We start from the raw sequence: 17,341 nt of genomic DNA, 5'->3' as shown, positions 1-17,341 counted from the left end.
TATCAAATATAGTTGACAGTTGACAAAGTGTACAATAGAAAATAAATTCGACTAAAATCTAAATGCGTAGAAAATGTATTTTAGCTATTCTGCACACAAAATTGTATAAGATGACGCTTGATCTAGGTGTGTTATGTTGCACGTGAGACTCTAGTCGATTATAATATGTAGGGGTACTGTATTGTATTTATTGGTTATGAACGAAATACAAGAACGCTATGCTGTTATTTCAATTAGTATGTATATCATTGTGTTTAGCATTTAGGCCTATTTTACTTAATCTTAATCAGAATTTAAACTAAACCAATGAAAAGGAGAAGCATGGACGCTCCAAATGCATTAAATTAACCGCAAAGCAGGTTTGTGAGCAAAAACAGGCTATGTCGACGGAACGGAAAGCTATTATAATATTCATACAAATATTATTGTTTGTTGTACATTTCAGTTGTTATAGACATGTAGTATGGCATGAAAAAGTTATGAAATAATAGCCATTTCAAATATTTTCCTACATCGTAAATCACCAAACAAAAAATGGGAAAAAATCCTTTGCTTTCCTATATTATACTGTATGCCGCCCTCTCACATTCAAATAAAGAAGTTTCACGCATGGATGGATGCACAATCCAACCAACCGTGTGTACGTAGTGTAGTACGTACGTACGTATACACACATATTATGGCAGCAGAATACAACGATAAAGTTGCCTTTGTAACTGTAGGAACTACAAGTTTTGACGCTTTGATAGAAACTGTGTCAAGCCTACCAATAATATCGGTTAGTTAAATAACAGAGCGTACACACTTTAGGCTACCTAGCCAGGCCCACCAAGAAGTAGTATGGGATGGGAATTTAGTCCCTCTCTAGGCTAGCCTCTACTAGGCTACAGCTGCTGAGAGTATTTTATTTAGTAGTATTATTACTTAAGCTCTGTCTACACTATCAAACTAGTTTGACAAAAAAAGTGTTATGTAGCGTTGCTGCCCATCCCTGAAACTGGGTTTAAAGAACCGCCAACTGGTGACTCGAAACGTAGCACCCGGCCCTTGGCCCGGTGCAAATTGCAACTAAACAAGCTCCTGTTAACTAAACTCAAAATAACTATACTCCTCCTTAATTTTATTAACAAAACAACAAAAACACTTCTGGGCCCCTAGTGGAGCGAGACTATTCCGGAATCAGAATCCCGGCCATTCTTCCAGGTGAGGTCCAGAACCTCACTGGCCTCCATTCCCGTAACCTTCCCCAGAGCTTCGGCGGCAAAACCGATTAAGTAAGGAAAGCCTACCCGGTGGCCCGCCGGACGGAAATGAGGAGCATCCGTCTCCAGTAGAACCTGGCGCTCAGACTGGTACATAAGATACCTGCATGCCTCCTGTACCGCTGGGCACGCTCGCCCAACCCCCAAATTGAAACTGAAATAAGTCATTGGGAAGAATCTCAGGAACTCTTCCACAATGAAAATAGATGACGAAAAACTGTGCAAAATAAGTTTCTGCCCACGGGGTACCCCCACCAGCCGAAGAAGGTCCAGCCCTCGGAGGTAGCATTCCTCCCCTTTTGGATCCTTCGCCGCACCCCGCAAATGCAGAGTCAGCACGTGATGACGCTGAGGACAAAAACATTCCCGCAAAATCCGCTCCAAGAGCCGATCTTGTCGGGGCCAGTCGGCAATGGACCGGTTGTGGTCCAGACCCACCTCTCCCAGCGCCCGAACACTCAAGTTCTGGGTCAATCCCCGGAAAGTACCTAATTCCCGCGCCGATACCATGCGTGTGGGGTGCAGCCCAATCGAAACATGGTTGTACGGCGGAGACTGCATCAGATCTATCTCCCTAAGGGATGGGTAAGTGGGCGGATCACAGAAAACCGCGATTGCCCCTACAACGGTGACCTTTGGATCTCCTGGCTTTACCGGGTCTGCATCCCTCGCACGGCGTAGCTGATATATTGGGGGCAGCCCTAGGGCCGAAAATAAACGGTCCAGATGAAAATGTGCGTCAAAATGCGGGATTAACGGTCGCCCGCAACGCCCCCGCTATTTGAGGTAAATGGACGTCCCAGTCCCGTTGCCTCTTCCCGACGAAGCAACGAACCGCATCCATCAGTGTGCGATTATAACACTCGACCTGTCCGTTGGCGGATGGACGATAACTGGTCGTCCGGGTCTTGTGAATTTGGAGAACTTTACAGAGAGAACCAAACAGTTCATTCTCGAAATTACGGCCTTGGTCCGAATGCAGCTCGAACGGAACCCCAAACCGACTAAAAAAGTTCGCCACTAAAGCCCTGGCCGTCACCTCTGCAGTCTGTGAGGGTAACGGACTAATCTCCACCCACTTTGAAAATTGATCCACCATCATAAGGATCTGGACGTTACCCGCCTCCGACTTAGGTAATGGTCCCAAGAAATCAATGTGGACCCGCTCCATTGGCGACCCTGCGTGAAACTCCGTTAACGGGGACCTGCCCTTATGTGCAGTCTTTTTGTTTTGATTACAGATTTCGCAGGCCCGGATGTAGCGCTCCACATCTCTCCCCATCTCATACCAAAAAAACTTAGTTCGGAGTCTGAGCTTGGTGCGGGACATTCCCTGGTGCCCAGACGATGGAATGTCATGATGAAGCTTCAGAGCCTCCGCATGGAGTTCTCGCTGCAAAATTAGCCGCTCGCCTCCCATGTCATCCCTGAAAATGTAAAGGAGCCCATCCTCCCCGATATGTAACCACTCCCGATTCAGCCATAGGTGCTTAGTCGCCGGACTGGAGCTAAATAATTCCCCGTCTGGCGGTTCCCCCAATTCTAACCACCCCCTGATAGCTGCCAAATCGGGATCCTTAGCCTGAAATTGCTCAAGCTCTTTACGGAAGTATCCTCAGCACATGGATACCCGACCGTCGGGCTGTATAGCTGAGATTCCCCCCACATCGTCTTGAACCAAATTAATGGCACAACACGAAGGCCCCCGTACGACCTCGATCGTAGTCCCACCCGGGTCCACCAGCCCCTCCTCATTGGGTCCGGTCCTATTTGCCGGATTTGTTAAATCGGGACTACGTCATCCACGTCCTCCCGGAAACGGACCCACCGGCTATGTGCCCTGACGCAATAAGAGCATCCCCCGCAAGGCAAATCCCCGGGATCAACCCCTGCTCAAAGTGGTCAACCGGTCCGGCCTGACTGGATAACGCATATCTGCATTCCCATGTAGTACCTCCTTACGATGTTCCAGGACAAGATTATAGAGGCTGAGTTCCTCTATCCACCTAGCTAATTGCCCTTGGGGGTTCTTAAACGACAGTAACCAGACCAGGCTGCTATGGTCTGTTCTAACCCGAAAAGGTCTACCCAAGAGATAGTGGCAAAAATGACGCGTCAAATACACCACCGCCAATAATTCTTTGCGGGTCGTACAGTAATTGCGCTGCTCCGCCGTAAGACGGGTGCTAGCATACGCAATTACCTTCTCCCGATCCCCTTGTACTTGTAGTAGTTCTCCCCCCAACGCCAGGTCTGACGCATCCACATCTAAAATGAATTCGTCCCTGGTATTAGGAAGAGTGAGAACAGCAGGTGTAATGAGAGCCAACTTTAAACCAGCAAAAGCAGCTTGCTGTTCGGATCCCCATACAAATGGCACCCCTTTACCCAGTAATTCATACAACGGCCCAGCCTTATCGGCAAAATGGTCAATGAATTCTCTGTAATAATTAGCCAGTCCCAGGAACTGTTGCAACTCCTTTACCAAAGTAGGTACGGGCCAATCCTGGACTACAGTAACATCTGTAGCCGAAATCGATAAGGCATCCTCACCAACCACCCGGCCTAGGAATTCCACCTCCCGTTGGAAAAAAATACATTTTTTCGGCTTGAGCTTAAGGCTACTTGCACGGAAACGTTCTAAAACATGTCGGATATTGCCCAAATGGTCATCCAAATTCCGTCCCATGACTACAATGTCGTCCAGAAAGGCAAGAACGGTGTCCCAGGCTATCCCCCTCAATACTAAACCCATAGCCCGTGAAAATGTGGCTGGGCAATTTGATAGCCCGAACGGCATTTTAACGAATTAAAATAGCCCGTACTTGGTAATGAATGCCGTTTTTCTCCTATCCTTTTCCCCCATATTAATTTGCCAGTACCCCCATATGGCATCCGATTTGGTAAACCATGTGTTGCCCGACAAAGCGTCGAGACAATCCCGTACCAAGGGCAGAGGGTAGGCATCCTTAATTGTAACATTATTTAGAACCCGGTAGTCGATACATAACCGCACTGAGCCGTCCCGTTTGCGTACCAACACCGGCTGAACCACCCCTGCTTGTAACATTTTATTGATCTCCTTTTCCTCCTCCCTGGCGAAGTGCATGGGAGTTGGTCGGAGTCGTTGTCGGATTGGCGGCGCATCCCCCGTATCAATAGTATGCTCAATACCCTTCAGAGTCCCTATATCAAATTGATGAGCCGCAAAGACATCTTGGAACTCAATGAGCAGTTGTTTCGCCCTATCGAACTCAGATCCGGTCAAGGTTTTCGCTACGTCCGCTAACAATAACATCCCTTCCAGGTGTTGTGGTACCCCACCCTGTTCCGTGGAGGATTTCTCTGCACTGTCAACCCCTACGGTGGACACCGATCCCCCTTGAGAAGGCGCATGATTACCCTCCCACTCAGTGGCATTCCCCACAACCTCTCCCTGTTTAAGTGTTACATATCTGCCCGTAAGATTCGCCACGCAAACTTTAGGAACAGTCCCACCCCGATGAATGGTGGATGGAATTAAAACTTTCCCCTGATTATCGGGTTCAATGAAATAATCGGGGAGATGCTCCCCTGTTACGTCCAACCGGCACAGTATATACCCCGCCGAAAACGGAGGAAGCACCCTGCGCTTGCCAACCGTCACCTGGCCAACCCTAGGGCTAACCTCCCCCGCCTCTTTGCAAAGCGAAAGTGCACTTGTTCCCACAGACAGTAATAGCTTCCCACAATCGATAAGAGCTCGATTGGGTATCAAAAAATCTCCTCCCAGCAACATATCGTCATTTATAGGCGCCACGTATTCAGTGTACTCTTCGGCGAACCTAATGCAAAAGTGACTGGGCCTACCCAGTACCCCGGCATAGAAGTCCCCTCCCTTCTAATTTAAAGGAAAGTTCTGCAATTATTGGTGGGGCGGGGTCCAGCTCTACCCTATTTACCACTATGCACGGTTCCCTTTCCTTTAAACTAACTATGTCCACGGACACCCCCAGAGGATCCCCACCCGGGTACCCCTGTACCTCTTCCCTTTTAGCGCATGAGCCTTCAAAACGCTGGCAGTCGGTGGTCAGGCCCCGACCCCCGACCCCTATTCGTTTAAAGGATCTTCTTGTTCCCCTACCTGCCTGGCTTGCCGCGCTAATTTCGGGCATTCCCTTTTGAAATGACCCACCTCATTACATTCAAAACAGCGGTCCCAGGTAGTAGTAGTGGATTGGGGAGGAGGTGACGGCCCTGAGCCCCCACCCAATCGATCCCCACCCTCTACAGTACTATCTCCAAGACCCTTTTTAACAACCCTTTAACCTGGGCCAAATCCGCCTCTATTAACTAACCCACCCAGCCGGACCTCGGCCCCACCTCTAGGTGGTGGTCTGTAAAATCCCCTATTTTCCACCCCCGGCATGGAGGAAAGCGGACATGATTGTGTCGTCGGCCTAATTGAGACAGATGGAGACCTTGCCTGGGGTGGTAGTGATGTCATTTCTTTTCCCCACTTAGTTTCATAAAGAGATTGGAGGCTGTTAAATTTATCATACTTCCTAGCGCCTCGGACATAGTCGCGCAATTTTCAAAAAGTACCAATTTTCCCACCCCCGTGTTACGGCACCCAATACAGAACTTCATAGCTGAATGTCTCTGTATCCATTCATTGGAAAGCAGCTTGAATGCTTTCCTAGTTAGAGTTAATACCCGATTGGCCCATTTCCCTACTGACTCTGTTTCATGTTGGGATGCGGTCTCTAGCTTGGCCTGGAGGACCTCGGGAAGTTCATCCTCCGTAAACCGTTGGTCAAAGGCATGGATTATGTCCCAAAAGGAAATGTCCCCATCCATCGTTACTAAATTGGTGTAGAGGTCCGCCGCAGCCCCCTCCAAGCACCAACACAAAGCCGCCTTCATCTCCCAGGGCGAAAGATGATGCTCTTCCGAAAAGGCCCTAAATCTACGTTTAAAGAAAGCCCAGTTATCCTTACCTCTATATACCAGGCTTCTTGGGACATCCTTAGATCGGAAAGGTTCCCATCTTGACCTACCCCCTGACCTATTACCCCTAGTTCCGGCCCTTGGACCCCTATCCCTTCGGTCCTGGTATAATAGTGGCCTCTCTTCGTATCTACCCCAGGGTTGTGGAACGACCCATGAATAGTCCCAGTCCTGACGACCTGGCCCCTCTCGTTGACAACCGGATGGCCATCCATACGGAGACTCGGACCCCTGGTATCCATCCAACCTCCCGAATCGGTCCGAAGTCCAATCCGCTTCCTGACAAGTAGGCATGTGCGAGGGTCCTGGTCTTTCATCCCTTGGACGATATTCAGGACGGTCCCAAGTACCATCCCCAGGGAACCCGTTCCCTGATCTATCTCCACCCCATGAGTTACCCTCTCTCATATTTGCCCATTGTCGGCCTGTACCAACTTCGTCCCTTTGAGATTCCCTCTGTGGAGCGGATATCCCCCTTTAGACACCGGAGTCCCATATCCTTTATTCCCGCTAAACTCTTTCCCCCCTCTACATGAGGATATCTCCCCAGCCTTGTACAGGAGAGTCGCTGCGTACTCTTCTGCGGAACCCACGTGAGCCTCCTCCCCACTAGAGTAACCACCTTCCTGGTTCTCTGGAGAAAGTGAAAATCCCTAAAAGACATAAACTTAAGCTTTTGCTCAGTTTTCCGGGAACGAGTATCGTCATTCCCGGGACCCACCGCCTTCTTTAGGGCACTTTTTTAATTGTAGCGGCGCCCTTACTAACCCCAGCAGGCCCAGACGATGCCGACCCCTGCAGTCGGACCATCGGAGACATATCACCTAACCCATGGTGAGCCCTATCAAAATCCACTCCCTTTTCCCCAGAGCCTCCCCTATCAGCTCCACCCTCAGATCCTAAATGTTGGGCCGCGGAATGAACACTAAAATCATAATGAAGACACAGAACCCAACATTCGACTAAAGTCCTCGGGTGACAACCTAAGGTTAGGTGAAAAATCAAATCTGCTTAAGAACTCTGGCTTCTTACTCAGACCCTTAATAGAACTTAAATCTATTACGGATGAAATATTACCTAATCTGGTCCTAAGGGACAAAATTTCGTCCGCCCGAACCACTCCTATTCCCGGAATATCGCATAATTGCTCGAGTGTACAAAAATTCACTCGAATACGATTCCCATCTATCGGCATGGTAATATAACAGACGAAAACCCTGGACTCTAACTAATACCTAAACCGGAAAGTTTGAACCCCGCCGCTGGAGATCGATTCGTGATTTCCAAAAGCCGCTTGGGGCAAATCCAATGTAATACAGTAATCCAATATATCTATCCAGTTCCTATCACTGATGATACTGCTGTTAGCCGTATCCTTGTTACCACGGCAAATTCCGTGGCTAATTGCCCCGATTTCTGGTATGCTCCAACCGTCTGCGCATGACGCCCAGACGTCCATACGTCACAAGTACTAGAACCAGGCGCCCGCAGACGGTTGGTGGGTTCGGGCCATTCATTGCGTGGGCACCCCCTTACGGTCGATACTACAGTATGTAGATAGAGCTAAGGCAATGCCATGCTATGTTAGACGGGATGTCCTGTTAGACTAGGCCCTCGATCAATCAGGAATACTGAATATACAATTGCAGCAGGTTACGTTCAGTTTATATGGAGTTAGGCTAGCTAGGGCCAGCCCGAGGTTGATTATTTACAGGTTATGTTAAAAATATACAGATAATTTGATTATTTATAGCAACTGGAAAGACTAGGCTACACAAAAGCTGTTCTTCAAATTGGTCGTGGAAACTTTGAGCCAGAAGAAGTCTCAAGAACAAACTTTACTCTTAAATATTATAGATATAAAAATTCCATCGCAGACGATATAAAAGATGCAGATCTTGTTATTAGTCATGCAGGTATGTATGATAGAGCTGTTCTTAACATCATTTTGTATTTAAGTTGAAGGAGTATGATGCAAAAATATTTCAAAATAGAAATATACTGATACTAATATATTCTTATTTTACTGTCCATAGTAATATAAAATGGAAATACATTTGAAACTGGCATGAAATATAAAAAATAGATATAATATAAAGTCTAGAAAAAACTTTGATTTCACAACATGGTATCTATACTGTAGATTACTAACTTCAATGCTCTATTCTCTTTCTTTAGATATTCAACATGTTTTATCTTTATCCTTTAAATATCTCCTCAAAAACTAAATCGGCTCAATAAATTTGACAAGAGCATAAATTAACTTTTTAGTGATGGACCAATAAATTTATCTTATGCAAAGGCAGCAATTAAGCCAAATATTGTTTGATTATTTGCGTTCAAGATACAGTGTTCTATTCAACTAGGTGGAGCCAAGTTTCAATGAAAATATTCTCTCCATTGCACCTATAAACAATAATTGTATACTATTTCTACCCACCCACACTCATTCTTGTATACTTTAAAGCAACATTCTGCATTCTCGTTTTGTTTAGGTGCTGGCAGTGTAATGGAAACACTTGAAGGGGGTAAACCACTGATTGTTGTGATTAATGAGCAATTGATGGGGAATCATCAGATTGAACTAGCTTACCAATTATACAAAGATGACCATCTGCAATATTGCACATGCAGGTAATAATCCAATTGACCAATGTACCCCCAATTATACTAGGTTATAATGTCATATGTAGTCCAGTCAATCTAGTGATATTTAGAGGTAAACCCACCACAAATTGCAATAGTAACGAAACATTGATTTTTTCATTCCAAATGTAGTTTAGAATGACATATTAAAAGTCACCGAAAATTGAAGCATTGGAACACACTATTTTTTACGTAATCTCAACAACTATATAGGGATTTTATTCCGTAAATATTTTTGGGGTAGGGGGTAACATTTATGCCCGTAACTTGTGGTTTTATAATCCAATCTCAATAATCTTGATATCAGTGTGTAGAATATATATTTCTTTCTAATATGCAATTTAAAAAAACAAAATACAACACTTATTTATATAACTAGAGGTCAAAAGGTTATTGACCTTTTACAAAAACTCATTTTTTCCTTTAAAAAATGATTAACTGTTATATCGTATGCCATAATTGTGGATGCATTTAATCAAAATTGTGTTTTTTCTGTACCTATCGATATATATAAAATAGGAAACATGATGTTAACTAGAAGAATTTTAAAAGTAATGATGTACTATTCTTATTGAAATTGATTCTTGATCAAATGTAAGTAATGTAAACAATTTTTGGGTAGGGGTAGCGTTTATGCCTATAATCCATTGTTTTATAATCATATCTAAATAGCTTTAGTACCAATGTGTAGAGTATATATATCCTACTAATATACATTAAAAAAAACAATTAATACAACAGTTATACTTAACTAGAGGTCAAAAGGTCATTGACCTTTTACAAAAACTCAAATTTTTCCTAACAAAATGTCTTATTCCGTAATTGCCGTTGCATTTGATGAAACTTGTGTTTTTCTCTGTACCTATCGTCATATGAAATAGGAAAAATGATGTTAAGTATTTTGAATTAATTATGTACTCAAATAAAAATAATCCTATAATAATGATAAATTGTTATCAACAACAGGTAGTGTAGTAGTAGGTAACATTTATGCCTGCCAATAACATCTAAATAACTACAAATGTGTATAATATGTATTTCTTACTCTAAAAACTAATTGATACAACAGTTGTTATGTAACTATAGAGGTCAGTGACCTTTTACGAAAACTCTAATTTTCTTTAAATAGCGTAAAACTAAATTATGTTTATGTATATTTTGCAAGTGTTTGGTGCAAATAATGTTTTTCCTGTACCTATTGTATCGTTATGAAATAGGAAAAATGATGCTAGCTAGAAGAACATTGAAATTCATTAGCGGTATGTACTATTGTTGATTAATTAATGAGTCTTGATAATTTGGAATCAACTCATGATTTAACTATAGATAGATTTTTGATGATTTTAGTATCAATGAATGTACGTAATGACAAGTATTGGATCGCCCCAGGGTTGCGTCCTCTCTCATCTCCTGTATATTATATACACGGATGACTGTCGCAGCAAACAGGACAATAGTCATCTTGTCAAATTTGCTGACGACACTGTCTTGCTGTCTCTCCCTAAAAATTCACAGGACGGTTAGATGGTTTTATCCAATTTTGTGGAAACTCCTACTTGGAACTCAATGTGACCAAAACCAAGGAGATGATTGTAGATTTTAGGAAGGAGAAATGACGCAGCCCTCTGGTATCCCTCATAAATGACGAACCAGTGATATTGTCCATTCCTAAATACCTAGGTACTATATTTTGAGGACAATCTCAGCTGGGAATTAAATACAGAGGCAATAGTAAAGAAAGGACACCATAGACTTTATCTGTTAAGGAAGCTGAACCATTTTAATGTCGATAAAGTAATTCTCAGGTTTTTTTATAATTCCTTTATTGAGAACGTTTTAACTTTTTTTCTTTATATGCTGGTTTTTTAGTCTTAATAGGGTCAAAGAGAGAAACTCACTACAAAGAATTGTTAATTTAAGTTCTAAATTAATAGGTTGTCAACTTCGTAGCTTGTCTTCCTTCTGTGACATGCAAACTCTAGAAAAAAGTAGAGCTATTCTAAAAAATGTTAACCATGCCTTGTTCAGTGATTTCGAGCTCATGTCTCATGGGCGTCGCTTTCGATGCCCGGCATGTAGAACAAACCGGAAAAGAAATTCTTTTTTGCCAGTTGCCATCCGACTCTTAATTTCTTGAACTTTGACTCTTGTTATATTGTAATGTGTATTGTGATATTTTTGTATATTTTGTAAGATCATTTTAATCCAGAACTTTTTATTTGAATTGCCCCGTGTGGGATGATATTCTTTAATCCTTCAAATAGAAATGGACTCACAACTATGTCATCAGTATCACTTTCTTGTTTGGGTATTAGTACAGTGCAATGCCATTGCATTCATCACATGTAGTTCTAGTTACCCCTGAATGCTTCAAGGAGATACTCAGGTGCTGGCTTTAAGTCTGTGTGTAGAGGAACCATGTTTCCATCATCTGATCTTCCATCCCCAGTCCTCGGTACACATATCAACCCCACTCCATTGCTAAAAGATAACTTGAACTTGAACATGATGTTAAGTACCTTGGTTGTGGTACGACTATGAAGTTGGCGATATGCGAGGTTGTACTTGTAGATGGGATGGAGTCAAAGGCATTCCACGCTGTCCAGGTCGTCCATTGTACAGACACACTAAATCATTTTCTCTAGCAACCACAATGTCATCCTTTGTATCTTGTTTGCATCTGAAGACTACAGCATAATGTCAGAAATAAGTGCAATGACAAGCTTTTTTTAGAGCCACTTGTTTTCCAATTCCGAAAACTCTGGATGTTGTGTCACCAGTATCGCATGAGCAAACAGAAGGTTATCACAGATGTCTCTCAAAAGTCATCGGATACAGATGTTTTCCTGTTTGCTGATTCAATGGTTTTTTTGTACTATCCGAAATAACATCTGCATCAGCAGCTGCATTCACTCATTGCCATGTTGTTCAAATACTAGTTACGAAGATTTATAAATTGTTGTTTGTTACAGAAAGTGATCCTATTTTGTGGAACATGTCACTGGTAAAATGTACAGGGACACTACCACCTGACCCGCCTTACCATGTGCGCCGTCTTTGGCGCTTTCATAATCATCAAAGACTATGATGGCAGAGCAATATTTTTTACAGATCGCATCATAAGTCTCTACACTATTCCATGGAATGCTGTGAAGTAGAGCACTACCATCTAAAATGTAGGCTTACTGGACAGCATTCTGTGAGTTGGATGTGTTAGACTATTCATAAGAAGTTGTTTCCACATGGCATCATGTTGGTTTAGCTGAAAGTATTGTAAGTTGGTAGTTTCAAAAAGTGCTGGTGGATAACAAAGTTCATGTTCAAAAACTTCCTTGTTGTCACCTCGAGCCCCTCTGGAACTGTAGGATCTATGCACACATATTTGCCTGTATGTACTTTATTGCCAGGATCTTGAATACATTGCAAGACTTTCTGGCCTAACATCCTTCCAAAATATTCAATGCTTAATACCGCATTGCCAATATTCCGAGTCACCTGCAGTAACTCCCATGTCAATGGTATGAAGTCTCTGAGTCGTAACCAAATGGATTTTTCAATTGCCATTGTGTTCCTGACGTGTGGCCACAAGGTCTTATGTTGGCCGCTGTTGGAGTAACGCCCTGATACTATTGCAAAGGCATTACATACAGCGCAGATTTGGTCTGAATGTACTCATTCCCAAATCTCTTGTCAAACCTGGTTTTCTTTAAGGCTTCTCATAGAAACCTTTTCAATCACCAGGTCTGTTGACAATCTAGCCCAGATGGTTCCGAATGTCATACAACATGGAGGTCATTGTCAAACTGCTGTTGAACATCTTTGTATTTCTACTGGTTAAAAAATCGTTAAAATACTTATACGTCCCAATATAAATAGTGTAACCATGGCAACACAAATGCCATCTGGAAAAAATGGAATGTAGATCATCGAGAAGTAACAGGAACGGAGATGTCACTCATCTGCATCTTGAGCTGGTCATGTGTATCGCTTTGGACTGAAATGTTCACCCCATGGGTATCCCTGTGTATACCATTGTTGTTTACAGCGAAAACAACATTTTTAGCCAAAATTGAAACATTATGTTGTGTTTTTCCGCAAAAATGACATGCTAAATAAAATGTTATGACTATAAGTTTGATATCAATGAATAGGAAATTTAATAAGCTTTCGGATGACATAAATCATACTTGTATATAATGTATTTCAAATGGTTAAATATATGTAATTAATGGGGCATATTAATTTTGACTTAAAATAACCTTTATTGACCTCTGACCCCTTGACCCAATGCTTGGATTTTCGGTGACTTTTAGTATGTCGTTCTACACTTTATATGGAATTCAAAAATACTTGCTTTGTTACTATTGCAATTTGTGGTGGGTATATCATTAGATTGACTGGACTAATGTGTACTGTCACAGTTATAGTTGAAAAAGATGCTAATTTTCTATAGGCCATACCTGTATGTAGGTTTACAATAGCAATACATATTTGGATGTTTATTCCTTTCTTTTATGGAGTGTAGAAAGTGCCATCAATAATGTTTTTGATACAATATAATACAAATTCACACAGGTATTTTTATTTAGTTATCTCTAAATATTATATTTATCTACGAAACTATGAATGGTTATTCTACAGTCCTCGAATTGAAAAACATTTCTATTTCGTTTGTTCTCTGTAGAAAAAAAAGTACAGTATATTTATCTTTTTATCGTCAGTGTTTGTCATTCTAGTATAAACAGGTCTTAGATATTATGCATTTATTTATTTCTAATATTTATCTATGTAGCCATGTCATGTACATATATTGTTCACTTGATTATATTCTGTTCTTATTTCAGTACTTTGGAAGATACATTAAAGATCTTTGACGCATCCCAATTGAAGCCATATCCAAAAGGAAAACCAGAAAACTTTGCATCATTTCTCGACAAAGCAATGGGTCTAAGTAGATAACAATAAGAAAATTATAATTTTATTAAATACCAATGTAATATATACGAAATCATTTATTTTTATATTTGAATAATAAAAAAATATTTTATTGTATTATTTTAAATTTCTGGTTTAAATTTAACATTATGCTAGAGTATAAATACATTTAACTTTGTAGCAAAATATTTTGTATATAAGCACAGACAAGACTTATATGCCATAAAACAATGCAGGTTTAAGGTTGGTGAATATCAAATGCACTACCTAAATTTAAAATGATTATAAAACGGTTCATACACAAATTCGGTAGTCAACAACAATTAGCAAATATCTCATAATAGGAAGCATTAGGACTACAACCATATATATACCTATGCAATCATCATGCACCCATTTCAAATTAAGCTCGATCCATGGATGTTCCCCAACCATCTCTGCCTGATATACTGTTGTTCCATCACAGCAGTCTAAAATATAGAAAATAATATAAACGAAAGAAAATATTTTAAATGATAATCAAATTATTCTTTAAATGTTTGGAAAGAATAAAATAAACCAATGTGATTTTGTTTTCAGTTTCGTTTTTTTAATACTGCCGCTGATAGATATTTAATTTTGTTGCATTTATTGTATATAAACAAATATTTATTAAACAATTTTTGTTTTGTTATCTATTGGTGATGAAAACATTTGTAATGTTTGCCATGATCTTTCTTTGGCAATCGTGTCGTTCGTTGTGATACAGAATGGATCATGTACAAAGATAGCAGAGTGTGAGCGCTATGTATCGGTTAATGTTTACGAATACAGTAAAACCCTATTAAGACGACACTTTTAAAATCCAACAGACCTTCCCCTTGATGTGGGTGTTTGCTAAATATGCCGGGTGTCCGTTAAAACAGTATTGTCCTCGTAAAATCGGGTAAATGTGTCTATAAACCCGAAAGCTAATGCATATAATGTACTATATATGTGTCCGAAAGACCCTAACATTCTTACATCAAAATGAGATACGTAAAATGGGAGAGTAAAGCTTGGTTCCCACTAGAACGTAACGCAAGGACGTAAACGTAACGCAAGCGTTTTAACCAATGACAAGCGAAGTTATAGACAGTTACCAAGCCATCGCTTGTGATTGGTCAATTCACTTGCGTTGCGTTACGTCCTTGTGTTGCGTCGCTAGTGGGAACCACGCTTAAAAGTTTCTATTTTTAAAAGTTTGATTACGCCGCCTATATTCTTCGTTTCATCGTCATTAATCTGAACGATTTACGGTACAGTCAATAATTTTAAAGCATTGACAAAGATTTAAACATTAATTATATTTTTATATCTTGTGAAAACATTAGTGTTTCATAATTATTAATTTTTAAAAAATAATTAAAAATAACTATAATTCAAATGACTCTGTTTCGACAGCGTGTCACTTCAGATGTTGTACCGTACTTATTTGGAATGGTAATAATTTTTATTGACTTGAAGTAATTAAAAAAGTAAAACTTTTTTATACATATTTAAGATATAAAAGATAATTGAAAAGCATACATTAAAATTGCTATGATAAGCACTAACAAAAATCCCCGAGGTACTACTACTTTATATACGAAATAATCCATAGGGTGGAATTATGCCACATCGAATTCAAGATGAAATCAATTTGAGAGCGAGCTTTTTATTGACTAACTGAAGCAGTAGAGAGAAAGGTAATGTCAATAAAATTCCAACGACCATTATCTACGATTAAATCATTCGCCATTCTGAATCTAGAATCTCTTCTGGGAACTCTTATATTATCCAAATGCATTTTATATCTAAATCGGACTTCATTACTGATGCTACTATTTTAACGGGGGAAAATTAATTTAAAATACAGACGAAGTGAAATTGTGTGTATTTTAAAATTAAATCGTTTTTTTTTCAACACACACATAGATTTGTATAATGTAATAGTGAACTAAAGCGTCATTCATAGTAGCTAAAGAAATATACAACCATGCCGTACATTATAGCCTATCGGTGAAATGACGTTTTGTCCAACATCCACCGATTGATTATAATGCTGTATTGGCTAAGGAAAAATGTTTTAGATACCACAATAAATTAATGTTTGTATTTATATTTATATTATAATTCTTTTTAGTAAAGGCCTACTATTGTCCTATATTGCTAACCTTATACTTATTAATTTATGCCTACTATTTACTTTATTGTATAATATTACAAATAAATTTATATCATAATAATATTAATAATCGAATAGTTTTATTTTAAATATGTTGATTATCAATTGTAGGCATTTGGATGTTCTGACTTTTAAACATCTTGCATCCAAAACTGATAGTGGAAAGTATTGTATCCCAACCAGATTTATTCGTCTGTGGAATACACTACCGGTCAATATTACAGACGCCTTTGTTTGCGGAAATTGGGTACAATTTAAAAACATGTTAATGGACCACTTTAAAAACACTATGCCTCTTTAATGTATATAATCATAGTATTTATATTACTTATTTACATTGTTTTATGTTTTATTGTATGCTTTGAGTGCTGGTGTGGCACGCCTTATGGCGACAGTGGTCCTTCGACCTCTTTTGCCACTCCTTGGCACACTCAAAGTCTATGTATTGTTTTAATTGCTAAAATTAATAAAATAAAATAAAATAATCGATATTAAATAATACTGTACAATAGACCCACTATTAAGAGGACACCTTCAGGATCCAACCAAAAGTGTCCCAATAGTGGTGTCTCTTGAATAGAGGTTGGCCGTAGTGTACAATATTTCACCTTGATAATTAACGGTCAATCTGATTGAGGAGTTCTACTGTAATATAAATATTAAACTTATAAGATAAAAATAATTATCAAAACATTTCATTGCAAGAATACGGCCATTCATACTTACGGGACGTTTACTATGTAAAAGAAATTTGACAATTGGGTTATCGATGTGTATCGAAGATTAACATGACAATGAATGGCTGATCAGCGATCAGAAAACGATTTGGCATATTTCATGCTCTATGACAAACAACGAGAGCTGACGAGTAGTGCGTTACTGCTGCAGCAGTAAAATCAGTTGAGACAAACCAAACGTGTTAAAACCATATGGTAGAATCGATAGCTGCGTTTGTCCGCCTGTCAGATTAAACTTCTTGTTGGCTTTTTGAACGGCACTGCTGTACTGTTTTGTTGGAGTAATTTAAAGGACTTGGAACCGAGTCATTGTTGAAACCTTGAAGGGTGCGGGCGCACCTCTTCTGTAGGTCATTCAGAGAGGAATAATACGGTAGGACCGAATCAAATTAGAGGTGAGTTTCTGTACCCTAATGATATCACGTTCATAAACGTATACAAACTTGTTACGTACTATCCATGCTATTCTTTTGTGTTGAAACCAATTCATTTGACCGTGTTTTTAGGTTTTTACAATTGATCCCTCAAAATAACAAAACAGAGATCCTTAAGTGTCTGGAAGTATTTGAACCTGCCTATTGTTTACC

The 17,341-nt window shown here is 40.2% G+C and overlaps 2 protein-coding genes and 1 long non-coding RNA gene across 3 annotated transcripts in view; 2 read left to right on the top strand and 1 right to left on the bottom strand.

Annotated features, from left to right (window-relative positions):
* Positions 1-625: 625 nt before the first annotated feature.
* On the top strand, positions 626-14,412 carry LOC140040656 (UDP-N-acetylglucosamine transferase subunit ALG13-like). The gene is made up of 4 exons (XM_072086748.1): positions 626-778; positions 8,005-8,167; positions 8,747-8,885; positions 13,742-14,412. The coding sequence occupies exons 1-4, from the start codon at positions 680-682 to the stop codon at positions 13,854-13,856; spliced, it is 516 nt and encodes a 171-aa protein (XP_071942849.1). The 5' UTR covers positions 626-679; the 3' UTR covers positions 13,857-14,412.
* Positions 13,709-16,984, bottom strand: LOC140040657 (uncharacterized). Its single transcript, XR_011842747.1, has 3 exons — positions 16,744-16,984; positions 14,207-14,302; positions 13,709-13,844 (listed from the first exon to the last, which is right to left on the bottom strand). It is a non-coding gene; the product is annotated as an uncharacterized lncRNA (long non-coding RNA).
* The window catches only part of LOC140040652 (angiotensin-converting enzyme-like), a 30,219-nt gene continuing 29,748 nt past the window's right edge, over positions 16,871-17,341 (top strand). The window contains exon 1 of the mRNA XM_072086741.1: positions 16,871-17,149. The gene's annotated coding sequence lies outside the window, so the exon portion shown is untranslated. The remainder of the gene's footprint in view (positions 17,150-17,341) is intronic.

The sequence above is a fragment of the Antedon mediterranea genome, chromosome 2 (genome assembly GCF_964355755.1).
Source record: "Antedon mediterranea chromosome 2, ecAntMedi1.1, whole genome shotgun sequence".
Lineage (NCBI taxonomy): Eukaryota > Metazoa > Echinodermata > Crinoidea > Comatulida > Antedonidae > Antedon > Antedon mediterranea.
Note: the sequence above shows the minus strand (reverse complement) of the source record. Positions and strands in the feature narration are given on the sequence as shown.

Coding starts and splice junctions, on each gene's coding strand:
- LOC140040656 (XM_072086748.1), top strand. CDS start 680: ATGGCAGCAGAATACAACGATAAAGTTGCCTTTGTAACTGTAGGAACT. Junction 779..8,004: donor CAAGCCTACCAATAATATCG/GTTAGTTAAATA, acceptor GATTATTTATAG/CAACTGGAAAGACTAGGCTA. Junction 8,168..8,746: donor TCTTGTTATTAGTCATGCAG/GTATGTATGATA, acceptor CGTTTTGTTTAG/GTGCTGGCAGTGTAATGGAA.